General features: G+C 36.8%; 2 protein-coding genes across 4 annotated transcripts in view; one reads left to right on the plus strand and one right to left on the minus strand.

The window, feature by feature from the left end:
• The window catches only part of LOC136826027 (uncharacterized), a 653,467-nt gene that overhangs the window by 616,792 nt on the left and 9,025 nt on the right, over positions 1-27,650 (minus strand). For all 3 annotated transcript variants that reach the window (XM_067082900.1, XM_067082908.1, XM_067082890.1), the window contains exon 2: positions 26,037-27,629. In XM_067082900.1, the coding sequence (XP_066939001.1) occupies positions 26,037-27,618 (1,582 nt within the window). In that variant the 5' untranslated portion in view covers positions 27,619-27,629. The remainder of the gene's footprint in view (positions 1-26,036; positions 27,630-27,650) is intronic.
• Positions 6,666-14,772, plus strand: LOC136826000 (uncharacterized). The gene is made up of 5 exons (XM_067082862.1): positions 6,666-8,251; positions 9,643-9,819; positions 10,582-11,141; positions 12,940-13,163; positions 13,501-14,772. The coding sequence occupies exons 1-5, from the start codon at positions 8,096-8,098 to the stop codon at positions 13,761-13,763; spliced, it is 1,380 nt and encodes a 459-aa protein (XP_066938963.1). The 5' UTR covers positions 6,666-8,095; the 3' UTR covers positions 13,764-14,772.

Below are 27,650 nucleotides of genomic sequence, written 5' to 3' on the forward strand. Positions count from 1 at the left end.
TAAATCCTTATATTTGGCTTATACTTGCTCTCAGCAACCTGTCCTCTATGCCATAAATCCACAAGACTTTCAACATTGCCTTACATCAATTCCGTCATCGCCTATTTCTGGGTACTTGTATCCAGCTTTTCCCCTATACTTTCAAACTGTTTCAACTTTCAAACTGTTTCACAACAAACGCTTGTACCATACACCCTTTTCTTTGTATAAACCCACACTTGCCTTATTCTATCAATTCAAATTCTACAACATACCTTACATGATACACTGCACAATAATATAACCCTATAATTCTTACAATACCCTCTAGGACCTATACAAAACAACTATCATTCATGTAACCTTACACAGCATGGTCAGCAAATCAGTCGCACATCACCACTATCTATCTATCTATCTATCTATCTATCTATCTATATATATCTATCTATATCTATCTATCTATATATATATATATATATATATGTGTGTGTGTGTGTGTGTGTGTGTGTGTGTGTATGCTGCTATTTGGGCATGTTTTCTCTCTTATGCAATTTCTTTAAGAGGAGAGACTCCTACGCCTCTCCATTTTAGCAGCCCTCAGGTCAGAACAGACAGATGGGATGAAAATGACAGAGGTCTAGAACCGAAGCAACTACAAGTCAAAGCCAAAGCCACGAAGCTGAATAAAGTGATTTTGACTGGGTCCAGATTCTTTAGTGAGAATTTCTAATTTACCCCAAGGCTGACCGAGCAACTTCAGCAACAAACTAGGAATTGATGAGCAGAATAATTAGTTGGTTTAGAGTCCCAATAGTTCCTCATTGGGCGGGTGGTTTCCGTTCTCAGCTAGCACTCTGCTGGTCCCGCGTTCGATTCTCCGACCGGCCATAACGTGGTTCGGATTCCACAATAAGCTGTAGGTCCCGTTGCTAGGCAACCAATTGGTTCTTAGCCACGTGAAATAAATCTAATCCTTTGGGCCAGCCCTAGGAGAGCTGTTAATCAGCTCGAGGGTCTGGTTACACTAAAGTATACTTAATTTTTTTAGAGTCCCAATAACCAAAGTGGAAGAGATCATGTTCATGCACCATGACCACCAATCCATAAGACAGACTAGGAATAAATGGGCTCCTCCACTCTCAAAGCACCTCCCAAGCACCTGAAGAAACTGCGGAGTTTAGGAGGGAAGAGTTCTTTGGGAAAATGAGAGAAAAACTCGGCAAGAGTTTATAGGTGGGGGAGAACGAGGGCTCCTGTGACAGTCATTATACCACTTCCAGAGTTCCAGCGCTATGCCTATATCATCTGCAAACACTGTTCTTTACCAAGGACGAAGGGAACAAAAGTCAACGACGTTTGGTCCCAGACTGTGTCACCTTCCTCGATGGTCCCATGGACAAGGAGGGAACCAAGCTGAACCTCCTAATGGTACGTTATGAATGCCCATGATCCCAAGTGAGCGTCAAAGACAAGCGTCTTTTACTGGAGATGAGAACACTCACAAGAAATTCCAAAGGAAACGCCCAAATAGAAGACTCCAGGAACTACTCTCACCTTTTCTTAAGGTGTCCAGTGACCAAGGAAAGGGAGAGCACGGGGGCGGAATGACTTCTAGGCACTCCTCTAGAAAGTATCGAAAAATCCACACCGAAGATAGAAGTCTGAGACTCATAACTGACAATCTTTCTCTCCTATAAAAACCCAGGTCTGAAACCAGAGCTAGTACTTTGAATGAATTACAACAGAATGGTTATAGAGCTACAAACCTGTAGCCTTAAAACCATTCTCTTAAAAGAAAACAGGTTTCTGCCATAAAATAAACTAAATTATTTGTTACTCATGCATTTCTGACATACTGAAGGACAAACACAACATAAAAATGAGTTATAAATAGTCATTGTTCAAATATCCCTGACACACTAAACAACCCCCAACACACAAATAAAACTAAAGTAATTAATCCAAAGGTTTAAAACTAAGTCAAATTCGATGACAAGAGTAGTACAGTAAAGGCATGAAAAAGTAGCAGTAGGAGAAAAAAGTAACCGAGTCATAGACAGGTAGTACCCCACCAATCACCTGCCTACCACCAATAACTACCTTGTTGCCAAGCTTCAGTGACTGAACCAGCCGTCACCAAAGGTTATTCAAATCAAACACAAAGGTTTGCATTCACATAGGAATAAACTGCGGTGTCAATCCACTGACCTGGAGACTAAGCTAATAACAAGCGAGGCAGTTTAAGCCCACCTCTGCTCTGGTCATGAAGTTATCACCTTTGCATAGAACATGTGTATCCCTTTAAGATTGAATTGTATTAAATACCATTACCCTTAACACACGGCATATGTCAAAAGTGGTGTCAGGTGTGAAGTCACATAGTAAATGACAAACATATTTGAAACTGGAGCTTTAGAGAAGGAATGAAATGAAAAGGAAGCCAAGGACAACGAGGATCCTGACTCATGAGATAAGCAACATCTACATGTGAATGAAGCCCTACACTTCACCAAACAACAAATGATTGAGGAAAATTATAAGTTTGGAGCATGGCAAAAGCATTCAAGACTGATCATGAGAGTTAAGCTGCATCTAGACCAATGAATGTGCAACCAATGAGAAGTGATGGTGCCTTAGAAAGGACACTGAAAAAAATTGCCTCCAATTAGAGGACATGTCCAAGAATTTGATGATTCTTTGCTATGAAAAGGTTTTCTCTCTAAAGAAGTGAGTGTTCACCTTATACAAAACACTACTTGAGGTTAGTTGATCGAACCGGCCAGTGGTAGCTCAGTCACTGATGTGCTGTGCTGGGCACCAGGGTAGACTGAGACATGGGCTAAGCTACGCCACCAATTCAAAATATTCAAAATTCTATCAGCCTAAATAAATGTTAAGATAGTTAAAACCTCATAATGGGTAGAAATGAAAATAAGCGGCACAAAAATCTGAGCTGCTATTCCCAAGACACATAAAGGGCTCTACGAAGATGCAAAAGTTAAAACTGATTATCCCTCTTATTCCAACCAAACTGCGGTGTTACCTCCAAAGGCCTATTACCCTGATCCAATATTACAGCAGCTATCTGAGAAGAGAGAAAAATTTATCTACATCTTCCAGCCCAGATAGCCACACTTGAAGAGCAAGAGGAAAGGAGGCACTGGAAGTCCCTGCAATGGGAGTGCAGATAGAGAGGACATCTCCAGTCCCACTGCCCTCTCCCACCATAAGGGGACGTTTCACTTGCAGAGGGACCATCCATCATTCGATCTCTCGTTAAGAAGCATTCAGAGGCTGTCAAATAATAAAGAAACTTATCAGGAAGAATAACATCCAGGAGAATTATACCTCACAGCTCCTACAAAAGAATTGCACTCTGAATCTTCGGTAGCTCTTACTCGATCTCATCTAAAACAATGAGAAAGAAGCAACAGATATAACCAACATAATTAAGAATTTAAACGTTTTACAGAGAAACGTGAAAATTTAAAACCTAGCGATGCTGATCACAACACATATGCTCTGTAAAGACGTCTTCAGTACGAGAAAAACACTGGTGCCATCTTCAAACACTTCACTGAAGTTCATGATGAAAGGCATGGAATATAGCCAAAACTTAACTGGCTAATCATGGCAAGGGCATTCTGAATTTCTATAAAAGCCCAAAAATTAATGTATGAAATCTATCCTACTGTATTTCACCTCTGACATAAACAACAATGTAAAGAGAAGCAAAATATCAGTTACGACAATAAGTAAGAGAACGTGAAAATGTCGTTATCAAAAGAAAATAAAATAATACTACTGGATACAACAACTACGATCTTCGATCAAAAACAGTAAGGAAGTGAACAATACCGAGGACACTTGAGCCTTGAAAACACAGCTCCCCGACCCCTGCCTTCAAGCCAATCAGAGACCTTTTATTAGATTACTACACTAATTTCAGCTGGAAGATGTCACTACCACTAACTTATTTTTACAAAATCCACAGAAGAAACAGCGCTGTCTGAGTTACAAATTAAAAAATCTGTTTACCTAAATTTAAGCAGTGTTATATTTTTCTTGTCAATGTTAACTAATGGGAAAAAAACTTGCTAAAACCAGAAGATATTAACATGAAATAATTAAATTTGAAACGCATCTTATCTTTATATATATATATATATACAGTATATATATATATATATATATATATATATAAATATATATATATATATATATATATATATATATATATATATATATATATATATATATAAATATATATATATATATTATATATATATATATACATATATACATATATGCAACGTTGCAAACCCTACAGCATATCATTTGCATTTCTGCTTGAATTACGATTCATTTTTGCAAGGATAACTCATTCCTAATGAATTTCCCATATAATAATCATTCCCCCTTATATACAGAAAATACAAGTAGACAAACGTCTGTATCATGCGTAATCACCGCCATTAACTAAACCACGAGCGAAAGTAATAATATGAATCAAGACTTCTGACTAAACCAGAGTGAAACTTTGCAAGAAGTGAGCGTAGATTCAGATGACATAATCTGTAGTGTTGTGTGTGTGTATGTATATATAAATACATATGTGTATGTGTATTTATACACATATGTATATAAATGCATGTTTATATACATGTGTATGTGTGTGTGAGGAAATGAACACAAGAGAACGTGTTTCACAGAAATAAATTTCTGATTCACATCGGAACCGAACCCCGGTCTTACACCTTACACCAGGGCATTAGCAATTCCTCCCCGGAAATATCGCTTGAAAAACCGGGGTTCGGTTCCGATGTGTGTCAGAAATTTATCTATATATATATATATATATATATATATATATATATATATATATATATATATATATATATATAAAAGATAAAATCCACGAAGGAAACCTTAACACTGAAGTGATGCGAGGTCTTTCGACACTGCGTCCTTTACTTAGCAAGTAAAGGACGGTAACAAAAGGCCTCTGCATCACACCAGTGCTTCCGTTTCCTTCGTTCAGGGATTTTATCTTTATTTATATTCATCACGTTCCATATTTTCGTGATTCAGTTATACACACACACACACACACACACATATCACACACACACACATATATATATATATATATATATATATATATATATATATATATATATATATATATATATATATATATATATATGTGTGTGTGTGTAATGTGTGTGTGTGTGTGTGTGTGTATGTTGATATATAGGTTTTGTAGATCTATTTACAAAGAAATCAACCACCAAAATAAATATTCAAGGAGGACGAAGGAGAAGGGAGTATATCAAAGAATAAATCCAAACATTCTCATCCATTACATGATCTTCATAACTTTCCTCCAAAAGGAGGATTAAGACTTTAACCATTTCCTGTAACATTTTTTTATACTACAGTTTTAATCATAAATAAAGTTAAATGGTTGCTCGTGCCTCGGATACAGACAGAGAGAGAGAGAGAGAGAGAGAGAGAGAGAGAGAGAGAGAGAGAGAGAGAGAGAGAGAGAGAGAGAGAGAGAGAGAGATTTTTTAGTGCCTTACGGACTACGACAATTATTCTCATCAAGTTACCGGTTACTCTTAGTAGGCCAGGTAATGACATTTTGATTAAGGAAGTTCTGTAGCAAAGAATAAACTCTATTTGGATGAAAGGAGGGAATCAGATAACCGCATTTACAAGAAGATATATGACCGAAGTGAAATTAGTGGCTATTTTCTAAATTTGCAAGAGGACTGTTATTCGACAAAAACTCAGATCTCAAGCTTAATTCTGTGAACTACATAACACCAATGGGACCAAACCCGATTAATTCTGCATTTCACGGAAGTTAACATGATGAATCAAAGAAACATTAACACGAGTTCCGAAAGACTAATTCAGGAAAGACACCAGGAATGAATTCTTTTGAATACCCAGAAATGTCTCCAATACTGATTCTGCATTTTGTGAAATACTGCTCAACATAAAAAAAAACCATGGTATGTTTTAACTAAGCAGTTGAATATTGAGCCATTTCATCATCATTTTTTCAACTCCAAAACATGCTTATACATTTATCACGACTAATTAGTTTTTGCAAGGTCATTTACTAAAGTTACTGAGGGATTTTTGTGAAATTTCCCTATAAAAGATGCCATGGAACATTGGCGCGGTCGCTTGGACAGGTTTTGATTAGGGTTTGGCTTTTTATTTTTTCGTGATCATTTTTGAAATCATCTGTGCCCTACAGATAAATTCAATTATAGATCCAACATAAGGAAACTTCGATCATACGGGAAACAAGATTTAAGGGTCCTTTTGTAATCTATATCATTACCATTGACGTCATCGTCTCTATGCTCCATAAACCGCTTTGCGGTCTGCATTTGCTACTTTTGATATATCATCTTCCCATTGGTTCTCTTATTTACTGACGGATAATTAAACCTACGCAGGTCAGAATAACCCTAAAATTAAATTCTGAGTTACCAAAAAGAGGGTTGGGGAAAGTGGGAGAAATTTGAAAACGTAAAACGAAATAGCTTCGATAACGAACACTGAAACAAAAACCGAATGAAGCCGACGTTGCCCGAGGATACTTTCGACAGACTCCCGAACAAATGGTGGAGTGGAGATGGTGGGAGGAGGACCCTCCTTCGCCTCCTCTTCCTCCTCCACAAAACAGCACGACGTTCACCGTTAGTGCAACGTTTCTCTGCTTTCGTGCGTAACCATAGAGAGAGACTTTCGGTGTTTTGGTCGTGAAGGCGCCCTCGAAACGCTTTCACGTTGACTCGGGGTGAAACGTCAAGGTATGGAGACGACGTTAGGGCAATGGCCAAGCGCTGTAAACGCGCTGTCAGGACGGGAAAAGCGAAAATAAACTGTGAAATTGTGACTGTCGAAAGTGAGTGAGACAGCGAAAGCCGGCGAGTCGAAGGGGATGCCAGGTTGGAGTTTTCCGCCCTCACTAGACCTCCCCCAACTTCCACGGAGTCATCCGCCCCCGTCCTGTAATTCTCCGTGTAAAATCTCATATCTGGCGCCCACAACAACGCCCCCTTTACCGCTCATATTTCGTCTAAAATAGCAAACATTTCTTCACTGTTCCTCTAAATCATTCTTCTAAAACAAATAGGAAGTAGGAAAACTGATAGCATCTGGCTTCCGTATTTTTTCCCCGAATTGTTTCCTTTTTTGAATGAAAGTTTTCAAATGCCGCGTTCTATCTGTTTGCCGCTCTCGATGTCTGCGCCTGCGTAAATGACCATCGCCGAGCCATATTGATTCCAAGGAGAGCGAAGAAGAGAGAAACTTTTCTTCTCGTGTTTATCTTCCAAAAGTTTGAAACAAAAATGAATTAAAAGGTCGCAATTATTATGAGCTATATAGTTCATTTCTTGTTCAAAATAAACAAGCCTGTTAACAATATGGAGATGGACGAGTTTAATGGTTATGGCATGAAATACTGAAGTTTAATAGTTTGCATATTTAATTAAGTAAGCTGACTTAAAAGGAAAGAAAAAGATCAGTTTCTCTCTATTTGAAAGTAAAGATGAAAGAAATAAGAATTTTTTATCACTGATATACAATAAAAGAATAAAACATTCGAATATGAAGGAGAATTTACTTGCAAACGTATATCACAGAAAAAAGGACCTAGATTTAATTTGGAAGAGAATAACGAACTTTAGCAGTAGATAATCCTTTTATACCCTTAAGGGTCCACGATGAACTAAATGTCCACGTGTCTTAGTTTTATTTGAAACAATACAAACGAGCAAACATTCTCATGCGTAAGGAAAATCTCGTTAAACAGATTAGTACAATGCGTTGACATTAAAAATGTCTTGAACTAGCGAGTGTATCAGTTGGCACAGAAAATATTAAAAAGTAAACGTGCTTTAAAAATTGTACTCAAAGTATTAACAATGATGGAAGAGGTTCCGGTATAGAAAAAATTACAGCGCAGAAGGAAAGAATTTTCGACTACATTTGTTAAGTTAACTTTAAACCTTAACGGTATTGATGATATAACACTGCAGAAAAAGTTAGTTTTCCGTAGTTTTCCCACACTAAAAGCCCCACGATGCCCTGGTCGAACGAAGAGGTGCTGGTTCTCATCGCCGAATACGAGCAGAGACCCATCCTGTGGAATGCATTCCTCGACGAATACAAGGATCGCAGTTTGAAGGCTGACACGTGGGCGGAGCTCGCCTATGTCATGCAGAAGGACCGACATGAGGTAAACCAACTTCAGATGTAAAAGACGTCTTTTTTTTAATCATTTTTACAGAATCATGTAAATGGCGCTGATTTTAAAATTCCTCACCTTACTTACGTCGGTGTTATGTACCAGATATGTAATGTTTATTCACACCTTCACTTTAAAGACCTGATTTTAAAAGGATCCGCAAAATAACATTCTCTCTCTCTCTCTCTCTCTCTATATATATATATATATATATATATATATATATATATATATATATATATATATATATATATATATATATATATGTGTGTGTGTGTGTGTGTGTGTGTGTGTATTTGTGTTTCCACATATGATTTTGCAAGTATTCCTTTAAGCTTTTACTTTGATCATACTACATTAAGTTGTTACATAAATCTTCAATTCTCCTTCTCTTCTGTAATTTCCGAAATGAATTTGGCAAGCCAGACATGGACAGGCGTCGGGCAGTTCTAAAACTGAATATTTAAGTTGCAATCTACAAGAAAAATGGTAAAAGTAATAGGTAAAATACAGCTTTAAGCATTAAAAAAAAAACTCTCGTGCTATGCATTACACGCGGTTCCTTCGTATTATAAAAATTACCTTATTATCATATAAGGACATAGGCAACGTGAATGCAAGTTTACGGCCCAAAAAACATACTATGATTTTTTGGGGTTTAGAAACATTTTAGAATAAGTATCTTCAGTTAAATTTTAACTAATTTTAAACCTAATGAATATATATATATATATATACATATATATGTTATATATATATATATATATATATATCTATATATATATATATATATATATATATATATATATATATATATATATATATATATATTCATATGTACATTTATTAGCCGAACAAACTAACATTTTGGAGAATCATTTCCCATCCTCAGCTAAAAGCAGCACAAAACAAAATAAAGTGCACTAACGGTGGACTCTTCAAAGTAAAAAAAAAATAAATAAATAAATGAAATAAAAAAAAAGGAATGAAAGACCCAATTTACTTAAAAGAAAATGAGATGAATTGTTGAATCTACTCAGTGTCTTCACAAAATTGCAGAATCCAAGAGCTTATCATGTGCCCTTTTCAATATCCGAGTATATCTAAATTCTAAATTAATATTAGAAGTAATTCTTCAGGGATTCCACAAGGAGCGTCCCCGTTAATGCACAGGGGCATTCTTCTCGTGCCTTCCAGATAAGCCTAGGCTTCTGTTCTACAAAATAAATATCTTCCTGTTCTTAGCTGTGGGACTCAGGGACACAGGTTTGACTATGGATCCCTCTTCTAGAGCTTCCCGCAAAAGCTTGGTATGCTATTATTACCTGACCGGTAAAAATGAAGAAAAAACTCACTTAGTTTATCGTTCTTGCTTTCTGCAGGTGGAGAAAAAAGTGCACGCCCTACGAGTTCAATTCAACGAGGAACTAAGGAAATTGGAGAAGAAGAGGTTAGCCTACGGGTGCGACGAACTACCCAGATCGGCATGGCAGTACTTCGATGCCCTCAGCTTCATTGTGGCCGGTTGCAAGAAGAAGAAGGCCACGCACCACCCGCAGGTGATAGCAATGGCAGTAATTGTACAATGGATGGTGAACAAGGTTTAAATGTAGTGATATATATATATATATATATATATATATATATATATATATATATATATATATATATATATATATATATATATATATATTACATTTGCACTAAAGGGAGAATTCACTGAAATATGAGCAAGAAGCCCAGATTAGCCACACTGTTCATCTGGCCCACCCTGATGCACTTGCAAGTATATCATCATCATCATCCCTTCAAAAGCAGTGCAGTAAAATGAGCCTCCGTGAAATTCCACAATTCGTCTTTTCTGTGCTTTATCTTCCACAAATCTCCACTCTCCCCCCCCCCATTCGTTTCATGGTATTTATAAAAGAATTTTTCCTCAATGTTCCTATAGACAACTTTGAATCCCTCTTGTCACCCACCCTATCCCCTTGGGGCCGTGGTTTGAACAAAACTGAATTTTCACTACATGAAGATGGCTGCTTATTATTCTGTCAAATTGTAGCTCTGTTTAGAAGTTATTAAGACTTCTTATCAACTAATGTCTAATTTATCTTACACAAAATACTTTCCTGCACTTATGAGAAAGGTTATGCCGTATGTCATTTACGTATTCAAAATTTATCGGGTTTAGTTTATAAAACGTCCAGGCATAAATACATTAATGAGTATTATGTTCACTCGTTCCAATCTGAAAAGAAAAGTTTTACTAAGATGAGTTTTGTTTAAGACAATGTCCGATACTATCTTCAATGGTCTTCTAGGTCATGGCACCCCTTCTACCCAAGCCCGAGGGGCCACAGCCACTGTCCTTTGAGGAGCAGGCAGTTGCATTAGCGCTGACTACGACAGGTGCCACGGCGCCCCACGACACCTTCACCTCCGCCACGCCTCACAGCACATCTACCTCAGCCGTACCTCATGGCACCTTCCTGGCGACTGCCAAGGGAACCAACGCACAGCAGGGTACCCAGAAAAAACAGCAGTTCGATCCAAGGGTGAAGAAACACGTCCTGGAGAGGGTATTCGACACAGCCAACAAACCGAAAATAGACGAGTACAACGCCTTCAGCGCCTACATAGCGTCGGAGTTCCGCTCCCTCAAGTCTGAATCGGTGAAGAAGAGGCTAAAGAAGAGCATCCTGAGCGCCCTGATGAGGGCATCCGAGGAAGACGATGCCGAGAGGAACTTCGGTTCTCAGCCTTCGTCGCAATTCTTCGATTCCCAAAACCCTGTGTCGTCGGCACCGAGTCCCAGGGGGTCGTCCAGCCCGACGACCTCCATCGATGACCATCATGTGATGGGCATGCAGTCCGTTACCAAGTGAGTATCCAGCTGTTCATCTAAAGATTATTATTACTGCTGTTGGTACTGTTACCATTAATATATAACTTAATCATTACTCCTCTTCTAATACTAAACGCACATTATTATTATTATATTATTATTATTGTTGTTGTTGTTGTTGTTGTTGGCGGCCTGGCAAACCATAGGTCAACGCTTCAAATCCCAAAAAAGAAAGTTTATCTATTATTACTATTATTATTATTACCAACTCAAGTGAGTGTCAGAGCACAATATTACTCAGTTTCACGAGTAAAGTTCGTAATTTCACAAAACAAGAATCATAGAAACCTAAACTTTAGCCCTTTATGTTGTCCACACATTGCCATAATTCCAAATTTTGTGTAAGGTTTTGAAGTTGCTACATTATATTTTCAGAGGGTCGCCTAAGATAAGCCCATTTTCAATTGATCTGTAAAATAATAGTATTGTAACTAAAATTGGTTATATAAAGCATTCTTACTTGGATAATATAAATACAAAAAGTATTTATACTAAATACTGTATCTTCTTCATAGATTAGAATATATCAAGAAATATCTTCATCCAAATATAAGTAAATCAAGGCCGCATAACTTTAACATAAACAGAAAGTAGGTATCCAGTTTTCGTGTATTCGACAGTACTTTGTTTTCGTGCTTTCCTCCAATTCATATGGACAACTGATTCTATTCTAGCGCATAAAATGACCTGCACCCCCGATTTCTTTATCAAAATGACTTATTGTATGCACATCACAGAAATCGAGCCTCATAAGCTAACAAATATGACTGCTCCTGGTTTCAAATACAGGTGGCAGTTCTGAAACAGCGCATCCGAACCGTTGACACTGACTGACGAGGATCTTTCCCCATACAAAATAATCCTTATTTTCAAAACAGCCCAAAGTTCCCAGTAACAACACTGACACTTACTTAAGAGAATTAGCCTTTCCTTAGACATACTAATGTTATTTATAGAATTAACCTTCCCTTAAACTAACTATTGTCCACTCACACAGACTAAAATATGTTTCATGGGATAAAAATGATCCATCTGAAGCGAAATAAACATCGTTTTCAACAACAGGGACTGGGCCTTTGTCGTATGACTGATCTTCATCCATTTGAAGTGTCGACAGATCTATCAGATTTAAAATCTAATCTAAGGCCTTGTTAAAAAAGTAAAACCCTTGTCTGCCAGCAGTCTTTGATCAAATGAACGTATTATGCTCCGGTCCCTTCCTGTACTTTTCAAAACTTACAGCTGGACATGTGATGGATGGATGTTCATTTCTATTTATGCAGAACTTTACATATCCTTAGCGACCTTTGTTATCAACAATGAACAACCACTGACCTGTAGTATAAATAAAAAATCCTCTTCAGGCTACAGCCATCTACTAACAATAATTACCCTTCTTCTGCTGTGCGGATTTAGATAAAATACCTGTAAATCAAAAACACCCTTTAACGTCTACCTCATTCATACTGTTCACTGAATGCCTTACAAAAATCACATAACAGACTTTTGTTTCCTGAAAAAAGACTTGATTTCTAATACTACCTATTTCTTCAAAACATAATGGACTGATATCCAGTCGCAAGGATTGCTTTTTTCCATAACCATCCAAAATGCCTCCTGACCAAACAAAAAAAAAAAAAAAAAAAAAAAAAAAAACGACTGCTACTCGGAGCAATTCCCGTACTTCAACAAAATGCACTGTACATTTATGAGAGTTCATGACACTAAACTCATAAATATATTTTAAATAAATAAAGAAAAACTGTCTTTGCAGCCAAATGGTAGGAATGATAGATAACGTTTTAAGGAAAGGGAGAGCCACAGAAAGACCAGAGGGACCATCCAATGTCACTTCAGAACCGTACCTGTCGCCTGAAGCTAGGCCTATAAAGGAAGAAATGGAAGAGTTCCTGGATGATGAGAAAAGTCGAGAGGGTGCTGCTAGCCCCGATTTTCCTGGCGTTCACGTCACCCTAAACGAAGGTCCTCTTCCACAAAGTACGTGTTCTCTAAAACTCTTACGTAAACTTCTACTTATCTAAAATAATGGAAATATTAAAAGTTCATTGTCTGGTTCTCTTCATCGCCTGTTATTTTTTCCCGGATAACAAGCGCTTTTAGGTTAGGTCAAATCATCTTTCAAGGCTGCTTAAGCGATTGGTTACTTCCGCCTGTAGACCTAGTTACCATCAACCTTCAAACAATTGGGTTGTTATAATTTCAATTCATAATACTGCTACAAAATATCAGAATGAAATCCTCGAATAATAATAATAATGGTAATAATGTGTGAAAAAATCGTGTAAGGTTGTTTCATTAAAAAAACTTTCGCCAGGGAAAAGGAGAAGAACCCAATACGAAGACGTGCAGAGCTCGAACAGAAGTCCTCACAACCACTATAACGACGACCTACGCGACGCCGAATCGGAGGAGGAAGAGCTCTTCGGCAGGTACGTTGCCGCCTCCCTCAAGAAGTTCCCCAGGAGGGCCAAGTCCTTCGCCAAGATGCGCATCCAGCACGCCTTGTTCGAGACGGAGGAAGCCGACAGATTAGGGAAGGAGTACACTCTCAGCGTCAGTATCACTGAGGGAAATTAAGTGAGGGGACAAGGGTTTACCTTCGTCAGTATTTGGCTGCCCCGCCTCTGGCAAGCACGCTGTTCTCTTGACTTCCTCCTAACACCCTCTTCCTCCTTCTCCTCATCTTATATCTCTAGACTAAGTGAATGGCTCGTTGTTCCCTATGCCTGACCTAACTCGAAAAACTAGGTTGAGGCAGAGTCAACAGCAAAATCAACACAGCAATTTTTAGCGAAAGTGTGAAGGAACCGCTGTATGGTGTAAGACCAAACAGAACTTGATTATTCAGTAAGACAGGTGGAGTCACTATAAATCTACATTACAGTACAAAAACTAAGATTAAAAAGTAATATGACTACCACCAGACAAATACTAAATTCACATCAGATAACAGTGATTGCACTAACCCTTACAAAGACATTCAGTAGACGGTTTACACAATAAATAAAAATTAAAAGTACAGACTGCAATATATATATATATATATATATATATATATATATATATATATATATATATATATATATATATATATATATTGTATATATTGCACGTGTATTACTGACTGGAGGACTACGCGGTTATAGGATTTAAGGATACACAAATGAGTCAACGCGCACCCACTTATTAATATGACGTATGAACTATGTACCACTAAAAGTTATGGAGTAGTGTAATAAAACAAGCTTAGGAAAGCTGTGTAGATAAAGTAAATAGAACATTAATGACTGGCATAACAATCAGTTGATAGCATAAGGCTGAAATATGTGGGTGATCAAAGATCGACGTTGAAAACTAAGACTGACGTATCAAATACCTAGAGGAACTAAGCAACTTGCGCTAATTGCTCAGACGAAGCAGCCATTATTAAATTATGACGCCCCAGTATGCAGAACGCGACGTCACGAAAGGAATGCCTAAGTAGGGAGTAATGTTACTGTCGCAAACCGAATGCAATTGAATCAAACCTTTCATAAGACAGGCGATAGACGACGCGTAGCACAGCGGGGAAAGCGGCGGTAGACATCATAACAAGTGTCGAGTGTAAGTGACTGCACCATTAAAAGTGTGTTCTAACTGAAGGATCCATACATTTTGTAAAAAGACAAAAAAATGCAGAGGTTGATGTCGGCTAAAAGAACTGTTACAGTTATCTTGACCTCAGGCAAACAGAAAACAACCTTTTATCTCTGTAACCAAAACAAAAGTTGAATCTGTAAATACTGACTTCCGCAAATCTCTCAGGAATGTGTAATCATGCAAAAAATATTTTTAATGTTTCACTTAAAACGCCACGAAGAATCGTCAGATGAAAGCACAAAGTATAATACTCACAACACAAAAGTAATGTTACAAATACTAAGACCTTTTTAATATTATTAATTATATATTTTCGTAGTTTCTAAGATCGCTTTCTATGGGTGTGCATTGAACACTTCGATATCATTCTCAGAAATAAACATATCAATCTACGTAAGTTTCTTTTCAAGCAAATTGATCCTTTCGTTGTTTAAATTTTATAAATGTATAAAAATTGCCGTACAAATGGATTTGCCATATTTCTTCTTTGAGTGAGCTACAATTCACCTTTTCTTTCCTCTACTACAAATGGGCCTCTCTTATTCTATTAGGAAACTGGCTTTAATCTATCCCGTGGAAGCCCAAGTCATTTCATTATCAGGGAAATTCACCAACTCCTTATAAAGCATTCAGAGAAAAATAAAATGCAATTACTCGTGGCAATGACATTTACATAAACACAATACCTGCATTACAAATTCATACCGGACATTTATTCTGCGAGAACCGAAAGGGTACACACCATAATATCCACGCATAATTTTATTAAGACTACTGTTATTTTCATTACTATTATTCTTACCATTCATAATTAGCATACACTCGCAAGGAATAATCGAAAATGCTATGAATATTCGTAGAAGGCTTCCGCAGAACGAAGTAACCGTGAATGAAAAAAAAAGTCCGTAGATAAAGTTAATTAAAACACAGCTGAAAGTTGCTGAGCGCCAGTCGCCCCCCACCCACAACCCAACTACTTAGAGGAGAAACACAAGAGACAAGGGGAAAAAGAGAGAGGAGGCAGTCTTTCCTCTTTACGAGAGGAAAACTGACTGAAGCAGGAGAAAACAGAATGCAAAATTCTTGGGATTGACGATCGATCTTTCATTACCGAAATAGCGCCTATACGACGCAATACTATTCTTCCACCTGTTTTTCGTCTCTAAATATCATTCGAAAGAATCGAAGGGACTGAGAACTTGATTTACAGTAAAAAGGGAGATAGTTTTCCGTCGTTTCTCTTTTCATGCAACACAGAATTATTATCGTCTACATAAGATGGCTTTTCATCATTCAGCAATATTACTTTAATTTTAAGTATCGTTCACCCACAGACCCAATCTGTTAGTGACCTAAAGTCCAATGGTACTGTCAGAAGCTACATGCAACACATGATTCTTTAATCGTAGCAACTATCCCCTCACACTACTAGTATTATTATGATAATAATTTGCAAATGCCTAACTGGCAACTCCATCCCTCATCATCAGCCTCGCCGTTAGAAAGGTTTGCCTTAATTCACACAGAGAACCAATCTTCGTGGCGTTCCGAATACCGGTAGAGTTTTCGTTAACTAAAAGCATTCTGCGGCTGCTGGATGACGGGCAAAGCTGTAATGATTTTTATAATGCAGTTTGTTTATAGCAACAACAAAGACAATTTCTGTATGAGGGTTAATGTTAGTTCTGAGATGAAAAGTAGACTTCACAACTGACTCCAGTTCTGGTCACAGTTTGGTTTTATCAATAAGCTAAATTCATGGAATATCTGGAAATTACGAATAGACGATATAATAAAGTTTTACATATTATATATATTTATATATACACACACACACATATATATATATATATATATATATATATGTGTGTGTGTGTGTGTGTGTGTGTATATATACACACAAATAAATACATATATATTCTTATATCTATTATATATTTTTCCCATTTTTATAAATATATACCTTCTTTAAGGACTTTTTAGTTAGCTTTGTATACCCGTAGATCAAAATCGGCTGCCCACCACTGAAACCGGCAATTGTTAGTTTGCGTGATGACCGTGATTCTTATGTATGAATACACAGACAGAGGCGAACAGATTTTATAACGTGTTTAACTCAGAGGTGCATTAAGTATCATCAGCTGCTTAATGTTTCATGAATGTAAGTGCAAAGCAGTCGTATAAGGAAAGAAGTCGTGAGTGGAATGTGGAACGACTGGCGTTTGCAGATGATACAGCGTTAGTAGGTGATAATGAAGAAAAGCTGCAGAGACAAGTAAAAGCTTGCGCTTGCTAAAAGTTAAAAGAAATGTTAGCAGGAGTAAAGTGATTAGGGTAAATGGAAGTCAGGCTCTACTAAAATTTGAATGTATATATTTCTTCAATTATTTCGGGAATAAATACAGCATGTTTAATATATATATATATAGACTATGAGTCTCAGATAGGTATATAGCAAGAGGAAGCAGAATGTCTAAATGTGCAAAAAATTTAAAAAAAAAAAAAAAAAGTTTCGTGATGACCAAAATTTTATGTGGACGCTGAATAGGCCCTACACTGATAAAAACGAATTTTTTATAAAAAGGTGCATTATGTATCATGTGCTTAATGTTTCAGAATGTAAGCGCAAGCAGTCGTAAAAAACTGGCACTGGTGAAATTAAAGCTCAGAGTATTTTGAGATGGTCTGCTCATGGGGTAGAATGGAGGACGCTAGGCTGACGAGGGTGTTTAGACAAGTAAGCGAATGAAGCTAAAAGCTTAAAAATGTTGGCAGGATGGTGTGAAAAGGGTCTTTAAGTCCAGAGTAAAATGAGAGGCGCAGTTCTTGCATTATTTCAGCATTAAATGCAACTTCATAGGAGCCTGCTGCGATGGGTCTCAGATAGAAAATGACGTGCAGAGCCTTTCTTTGACAAAAAAAAAAAAAGTTCCCGTCAAAAGTTAATTCATGGACGTTGAATATCAACTGAGACAATATCTTTGTTTTCGTTTACTCTATGGCTATCAAGATAACAGACGCGTTTTGTGTAAAACCTACACCATTGTACATTGAAGGTCAGGCTTTCCAATTACTCATGGGGTAGGAATGGTAGCTCAGCCCTGTTTCCAAGTTTTCATTGTGATTACAAGGTCGACTTCCTACCTGGTAGTAAGTCACTGCCCAAGTCAAAACGGCACAATGGATTTTCAGTAAAACAGGCGGAAATCTGTCCTGGCCAGGAATCGAATTACAAACTCGCTGGTGAAGTGATGCTACTGTAGTACCTTACATACATACATACTGTACACACGTACACACACACACACACACACACACACATATATATATATATATATATATATATATATATATATATATATATATATATATATATAAATACTGAAGAAAACATTTACAAACCTATATAAACATACATTTTATATAATATATACATTTATATATATTTATATATTATATATATATATATATATATATATATATATATATATATATATATTTTTTTTTTTTTTTTGTGAGAGTGTGTGTGTTGCAAATTATACAAACATGCATGCCCCAAGCATTTTATTCAGTTTTGTTGTCTTCTTCAACCGTCCAAACTAGTGATAGGTATCCGCTCGTCTTATAGTCTATTTCAATTGCCAGTGAACCACCAACTTTCGTTTCCGTAGTTCTCGTGACTTTTCGCAAAATTTATCAAAATCAACTTTATATAAATAAATAAATAAAAATAAATAAAATAAAAAAATAAATAAAAGCAAAATAATAAATAAAAATTATACATAAATTAGATATAAAATTAAATAAAAACAAGGAGTAAAATTAAATAAATAAAAACCAACGAAAATAAATAAAACAAAAAAGAAATAAAAATCTAATAAAGAAAAATAAATGAAAAAATATATAAAAATCTTCATTCTCTTTAGACAATTTGTCATTAACATTACATCTACCAGCACTTATTTCAAAGAAAGGATTCACCGAGACAATATGATAATTAAATAAGGAAACCAACTTCAATGACACAATATCCGCAAAATGCAATCAAAATCAATAAGATATCGATACAGCTCCGCAGACAAAGTTTATTTGTGAAGAGGAAAGAACTCCAGGCCAAACATTAACAGTAGGCCTCACAGCTAATGACCCAGTTTTCCTGGTGAGCATCGTAAATCTTCAGACTGAGCAGACGATAGGGATACAAATTTCTTCTAACTTAAAATACAAGCAACGATGCATAATGTTTAGTTCTGAAATTAGAGATATTTCTTGAGTGGAAATCAATCAGGGGGAAAGAAAATGCCTTGGGTGAAAACAGCAAGATTCTACAGGTCAGGGGAAATGGTAAATATTAAAGAAGATAATAAAACTGGCCCAAATCGACAGAATATAGTAACATAACATTTCTAAATTATACGTAGGTAACACAGGAATAAATTGCGATGAAATAACTAATTCTGGAAAAGTAAGAAAGTGTGAACATAACTAAAAGTACCAACAACTTCCAGAGTTGGCTTTATTCTTAGCTATACGTGATTTAAAACAGGCTACGAATGACCCAAATCAAGATAAAACCAACTTGATGAAAAAGCAACAACAAAATGACCTTACTCTTCAATGCGATTACTGACCCATTTCATGAACACATAATAAACAATACACTATTAGTACTCAGTTATAAAGAAGTTCATCTAAATAGTATTACGTAGGAAAATATGACAAAAAATACGACAAAACAAGTAGGAAAATAGATGCAAGAAGAAATAAGCATCGGTAGTGCGCGAAATCTTAACGAGTGATATGAAATTCAAGGTTGTTCTGCTCAACTAGTGGCTGGGTATGCATGTTGGTAGTACTGCAGCATATTGTGTGATGTTGTGTGTATGTATATATATATAAATATATATATATATATATATATATATATATATATATATATATATATATATATATATATATATATATATAATATATATATATATCCTACGTGCCATTCTTCCATCATCATTCAACAACTCTTCGAAATGTTCAGTCTAACGCGAAAGAAAGAAGAAAGAGAGAGAGAGGGAGCATTTCCAAACAAAGCTTCCTGATGTCGAACAAGGTAGCGCCCAGCAGGTGTTTTGGAGGCCCGAAAGCCTAGCCCTTTGTTAAGCAGACGAACGGCCTTGTGTTGACTATTCAGCGTACCGCCCACGCGCGTGCCTCCTACAAGGACTCCTTTGCCCGTTTTGAACATTTACATTTGGCACAGAGAAGCATGCGCAATGCACTTGATGACGTTCTCGGAAGTCATACAAGGTTCTAGCTTCTAGTTCTTAGCTGTCTATACACCCCTCCATTGCAATTGAAAGATGTACATGTTTTGAATATTCACATGCGTTTGGATCAAACGGACCTCAACTGAATTTCATAAATTCATTTATTCTATACAGTTGCATACATTTTTATTATAGCTTTTATTATATTCACACATTTACCTTTGATTGACAGATTTATTGAAAAATCTATGAACAATTCTTGAGATTTTGTTTCAGTTTAGATCATACGAATTTTAAAAGCTCCAAATATACATACACACACATTATATATATATATATATATATATATATATATATATATATATATATATATATATATATATATATATATATATATATATATATATATATAATATATATATATATATATATATATATATACTATATCTATATATAATGTGTAATGTAGCAATGTGTATACAAATGCCTATTAACTTCTCCAAGATCCTTCGTGCTTTTTTTGGATACGCTTGTCACTACAAAGCCTTAAGATCAAGTGCAAGAAATATGAAGAAATTGTGATGTCCATTGTGGAAACGGGCAGGTTCCCATAATCACAACGGGGTCACATTGCCGACCTGACCACGTGTGTGACCCCGTTCTGATTATGAAACCTGGTTCGTTTCCCGCCTGAGCTGGCCTAACTAGGCTCATATTCTACGCTATATCTCAAGCTTTGCAGTGACAAGCGTATTCAATAAAAAACGTGAAAATTCGATTAGTTAAGAAGGCATTGTAATAATACAATTACCATATATATGTATATATATATATATATATATATATATATATATATATATATATATATATATATATATATATATATATATATATATATGTGCGTGTAATGTAAAACTTATATATACTGTATATATAGTATACATATAATTAGTCAACGTTTTGTGTACTTTCTAATTCGTATTGCAAGATATTTTGACTTCTTTATAACCTCTGGGGACATATATCTCAAACAAATAAACCAAAAAACACTAAACTTTATCTGAATTGTATTTTTAAAAAATTTAAAAAATACATTTTTGAAAACATTCCCCTAGAATGGCCTATAATTTTACGTGCAAAATTCTTGACAAGGCACAGCAAAATGTCTTCCACAGTTTTAAAGGCCGACAGTTATCACAAATAGCTCATAATAATTTTGAAGGCATGAATCTGTGCCTAAACTCATGACTCCCAAAACTTAAAAATAATGCTCCTCTTTTTTCAACATACTTTGCAGGAAGAACGATGAATCACAAACAAGGTCAAATATGTCTAGTCAACCATAGCATACGTTACGTCAACCGTAACTCAGGTGATGAAAAAAACTATACATTACACAGAGGAAGGTCCCAAATCTACGGAAACAAAGCAAAGCAAAAGTAATGCCGGCATCGTATACAGTGTGTTACTGTTAAATAAATAAAGGCGACACACACAGTTACCACAAAAATTATTTCACATAATATTATTCTCCAAGACACTGTGATGACCCGCCGATAAAACATTCACCTAACCTCTGCTGAATCCAGGATGATTAGAGAGAGCGCTAGCGGTACAGTTACAAGAATAATCATGCAATCTCAAATAAACACAGTAGACACCATAAATATAAAGAAAGGAAAATAATACTGTCAAAGTGAAAACACAAACTAAAGAAAAAATACATCAATAGGAGACTCTCATTCAGCGAAAGATCACACGGTTAACGGTCAGAGCGGCTTCGATATCCTTAGGCATTTAGTATCCTTGGGCATTTACTTCATACATAACCTCCATCTCTACCCTTCCCTGTTTATGCACGTGCATATACCCATTATACAGTACATTACAGTCGACAAGACCTTCACAGCCGAATACAGTACCAGGCACTTTGACTTTCAGATCTTATTCACCTGCGACAAAACCTTGGAACTTTGATTCAAGATGCCACATTGTATTAAATCTGACTTACAAAAGATGGCACCTTAAGGGGTAGTTTTGATTTTCCGTTTCTCAGTGGCCCTGAACGAAAAAAATAATTAAATTTAATATGATTATGAGTTTAAAGGGAAATGGTAATCCTCAGATTTTCTGCTTATCCAAAATCTTGAAGTAGAAATGGGTTAATCTACGACCCCGAAGCATAACATTCAAAGTAAATACAAGTGTAGATTATCCCCATTATAAGATTTCGCACAAAAGGGCATTGCTGAGATATTAAGTTTATATCTTTAGGGAGAGGTTACTATAGGGGACCTTCGTTATAATCACTAACGGGATTATAATGAACGCTTATTCATACCTTGAAGAGGAGGAGTTGCTGTTTAATAATGACGTATTCACCGTTACAGAGAAAAATATTGCAGTGCGACACACAGTACAGGGGTAGATGAAACCTCATTTCTGAGAGAGCACCTTAAGGCTGTTCTCAGACTTCCTATTCGCGCAGTGCTTTGAAGAATAGGGAATTTAGCATATCAATGGGTTACTCAGCACACTAAAAAATCTGAAAGAAATCTGAAAACCAGATATTATCAAAACAGTAACGCTGCCGACGTTACTTAACATAGTGCTCCGTTTCCTTGACGAGAGAAAGAGAGCGAGCCTCCTGATGTTTTCAAGAAGCTTTACTGTATCAGACACAGACACAGATACTGTCAACTTTTTTGCTGGGTGCTTTTAATATCAGCTTTACTGCAGCGATGATAAGTTGGTGGTCACTGCCAATATGCCAGAGATTTACCCTTGTAAGTTATTCTTAGAAGACCAGACATACAGTTCAACGTCTTTCTGACCACGCATGAAGGTCACAACTTTCGGTAAACTGGTGCGGAAATAAGACAAAACATATGTAGTAACGTAAATAAACTTGACCCAATTCTGCACAGAATGTTCAAAGGCAATTTAAAGATACTAATCAAACTCAATAACACTTGTTGATGCCCTTTGTCGTCTGCCTCTCTTGCGTTAATCAATATCAATTGTTTTAGATCTGTAGAGTTACATAAAATGTACTGAGCTCTGAATGCATTGTAATGGTTATATATCCTCCGCTATTTGTAAAACTGCGTCACAATTTTTCTTTTTTCCATCACAAGCAGTTGCTTGAAAATGCATGACAGGGATGGCACTTCGTTGTTTCAAGTTTCCCATGGCCATAAACTATAAACACACGCGCACAGACACACACACACACACACACACACACACACACACACACACACATATATATATATATATATATATATATATATATATACTATATATATATGTGTGTGTGTGTGTTGTGTATATGTTGTAATAATGACAATCTTATAAATCTATAATATGAAAAAATTAAAACAACGCACAGCAAGATCTTTTGCCCTCACTCTAATGCATTTTCAAGCAAACTGCATTTAATGGAGAAAAAATTTTCAATTAAGACACGGTGATCAAATGCACTTAGGGACATTTGATCCTCGAGGGACTAGTACCAAACACGGTGAAACACATTTGATCCCCGAGGGGCTAGGCTAGTACTAAACACGGCGAAACAGTGTAGATGAATCACTGTTTCGCCGTGTCATCCTAACCGTTCGGGGATCAAAAGGTCCCCCTAAGAAAGGTGATTTTGAAAATTTCAGGGTTTTGCAAATTACCGTAACATACATATATATATATATATATATATATATATATATATATATATATATATATATATATATATATATATTTCAGAACTCTTCCACAAAAAAAAGCACAGAAAAAAAAATAGTACAAAACTACTATGTATTTCAGGAAGTATTAGTCATCGTCCTTTCCCAATATCTTTCAAACCAATCGACTGATTGGTATGGTACTTGAAAACAGTTTCTCACACCCTCCTCTAATTTTTTATAAAATATTCCATGTCCAAACAGATTTTACAGGCACTTTACTCTTGAATTTTTGGACATAGCCAACCTAGCCAGTCAAGATTTATGAATTCATTCGGATAAGCAAACTTGGGGTGCTTATCCCTCCCAACAGCGACCTTTCCTCATTCCTTAAACCTCATTTCCCCGTCTGTCTTTTCATTCATTCCCTCTCTCTCTCTCTCTCTCTCTCTCTCTCTCTCTCTCTCTCTCTCTCTGCTTTCGCAATTTTTGATATGTAATGGAATGTTTCCAGGCACATATTAGCACTGCAATTTTTCAACTGTAGTTGATGAATGAAATGTCGGGTTAAACGACGGGTTTATCACTTGTGTATCCAGTAACTACAGAGAAGGTTGTCCCGTCGCTGTTCAGAGTTGAGGGTTACATGTTGAAATGTCCTCGTAGATGTAGAAATGCATTTGCTATGCGTCTTCTTCAAGTTTACAGCCGGGAGAAAGCTGCCCAAAAACTAAAACTAAATCGAATAGGTAGGATGTTTGCTTTTTAGTTATATCTCAGTCATATATATATATATATATATATATATATATATATATATATATATATATATATATATATATATATATATATATATATATATAATATATATATATATATAAAGGAAAGATAAAATTAATTTATTGACATACATCTACGATATCATGTACATTGTCTCAAATGGTTATAAACGGTTCTGTGATTTTAACCCATTCTTTTTTTTTTATTATATATGTACAACAATGAATTTAGAATATACATGAAGTAACTTTTCACATCCACAAAATTGTACCCAAAGCAAAATCAAAACAATCACATTCATGGAAAAAGTAACATACGCTGCAGGATGTAATGACGTCAAGGAAGAGTAGGAGAAGAATGGGGACAGAAGTTGGGGTAATGAGGAATGTTAAGTGAACTCAGGTCCAAGTTCAGTAGTTACCAAGCTCGTATGCCCGAAAGCGTTAATCAGTTTCCTGGCTACCCCCATCAAGTTCAGTTCCTCGTTGGACAAGTCGGTAGAGTTCTCGGATAGCACTGCTGGGCCCGAGTTCGAGCCTCCGGCCGGCCAATGAAGAATTAGAGGAATTTATTTCTGGCGATAGAAATTCATTTCTCGCTATAATGTGGTTCGGATTCCACAATAAGATGTAGGTCCCGTTGCTAGGTACCAATTGGTTCTTAGCCACATAAAATAAGTCTAAACCTTCGGGCCAGCCCCAGGAGAGCTGTTAATCAGCTCATTGGTCTGGTTAAACTAAGGTATACTTAACTTACCCATCAAGTTCAAGCCTGAAAAAGCTGAATTTGGAAACTGAATTTATTACCAAAAATTAGGGGAGGGCATGAAACACATTCTTGCAAAGTAACACACCGATTCATCAATTAATCTGAAAGATATTGGCAAAAAACGATGAGTCAAACTTCCTGAAATATATACACAGTAAACGATTTTCCTCAGTATATGTATAGAAAATGCATGACGTATTGGCAAAACTTTCACCTTTAATCAAACACGCAAAAGGCGCGAGATGGCGTTGACATTTCTTGCGTGAAAACCTATAAAGTGAAATATTTACCGCCTGACCAAAATATGGGCAATAAATAGGACAATTATAACAAAACTGAAAATCACGAAAAGAATGAAACAACTCTTAAAAAAGATCTTCCTTGAATGATCGTTTAATTTTCTCTAAACCTTAAACATAGTACAGTTAGTAAAACCCTTCGATATTTTAAGCCGTATATACTGCCTCCCTGGTATCAAATCCTCTTACCAGCAAATATAAAACCTCATTCTTTTCCTAAACATTAATATTTTGTCATCGTTTATTTTGATAAGTATGTATTTTCCTTACAAAAATTACATTCAGGTTTCACCTTTATTTTTTCGAATTAATAATTTAAGATCACGCATGTTTGTTTTAACATATAACATCTTCACAACTCCAAAGCACCGAGACCAATAATTAAAGGGATTAAAAACTGAACAGTTGCTCATTACTATTACTTACCTTTCTCGGCGGAGACGTCCTCTTCAGCAGCTTTTCGAAGAGAGGCTTTTTCTTCAGGGGTCAGAGACCTTCGGGAGAGAGCACGCAGCTCATCCTCGTCATCAAGGTCGACCCAAGAGAAGCCCCCACCACCATGTGCATCCGATTCGTCTTCATTATCAGCGACATCGTCGTGATCCTCCGGACGATAATCTTTCAGTATCGAAGCTAAACTTTTCAAGCTGATGTCATCGTCAGGGAAAGTGTCGTCTTCCTCACCCGCTTTCTCACAGATAATATCTTTCCTACAGTATAGAATACTACCTTTGCCCTTATCATTAGCAAATGTCCTAGCATTATTACCCCCTTCACTTGTAGCACCTCTCCCACTGCCCTCGTCTAAGGTCAAGGTGACATCCCTCTTTGCCCTTCTGCCCCGTCGCCTAACCATAATAAAACCTTCGTCATCTACATCATCGTCATGGTCTTCTGGTCGATAGTCCTTCAAGATTGAAGCCAACCCACTTAAACTAATGTCGTCATCGTCATCATCTTCAGCTGATGATGTTATCGTTTCTTTGTTCTTTCTCCTACTTCCCTTGTTCGTATCTGACTCCATAGACTTTTTTCGAGAGAGACTAAAGTTACCACAATGTGCTAACTTGCGGAGTTCATCTCGTTCACTGCCCGACCGCTTAGGAAATCCACCTACTGAGTTGGCCTGGGCAGGATCACAATTTCTAAACACAATACCCAGATTGTTTTGCAGAGTGCTCAGGTTTTTCTGACTATCAACAGTTTGCCTATTAGAACCGGCATAAACCTGCCTTTCACCCATACTACAGGGTGTAGACATTGCTTGTAAACTATTCTCTAATTTGGCCTGCGCACGGAAAGAAGGCCTGGACAATGCATCTAAATTACTGTGTACAAAGCCATCAGACCTAGACAGAGCAGCTAAATTGCTCTGCACAAAATCACCAGGCTTTGGCACTGCACCTAAACTGCTTTGCAAAGAGCCAGCAGAGTTGATCACATCATTCAAATTTTCCTGCATGGAGGAAGAAGCCCTAAGAGTGGCCCCTTCCTTGGATTGCACAAAATTATCAGTTTTAGCCCCTAAATTTCTCTGCACAACAGAATAATGTTCAGAAACCAAACGAGAATTGCTGAGTGAAATGCCATGAGGCCTAGTCGCATCACCCACATTATCAAGCGCAGAACCAACGGGTTTGGGTACAGTTCCTGAATTTCCCCGAATGCTGCCTCTAGGCGTAGATAAAATCCAATTCCCACTTTCCCCAAAATCAACATGTTTACTTAAATCCCCTTGGTTACTGCCCTCATCATTCACACCAAAACCAGCATAAGATCCTAAACAGTTTCCAGCAATACCCTTAGTTATCTCTCCCGCTCCAACCTCCATATCCCTAGGTCTGAAAACCCGAACCCTACCAACGCAACCGTCCTTCCCCAGCGTCAGGTCTACCCCGTCAAAGGAAGTCAAGGGCGTCCCTTTCGGACGCCTGGTCGGCGGCATCTTAGCACCCTTCTTCTGCCTCTTGCCGCCTGACCTGCGCTTGGGCTTTCCAGCACCCACCATTCTACTCGTACCTGGGAACGATCACATCAAGG

This window comes from Macrobrachium rosenbergii, chromosome 3 (assembly GCF_040412425.1).
Source record: "Macrobrachium rosenbergii isolate ZJJX-2024 chromosome 3, ASM4041242v1, whole genome shotgun sequence".
NCBI lineage: Eukaryota > Metazoa > Arthropoda > Malacostraca > Decapoda > Palaemonidae > Macrobrachium > Macrobrachium rosenbergii.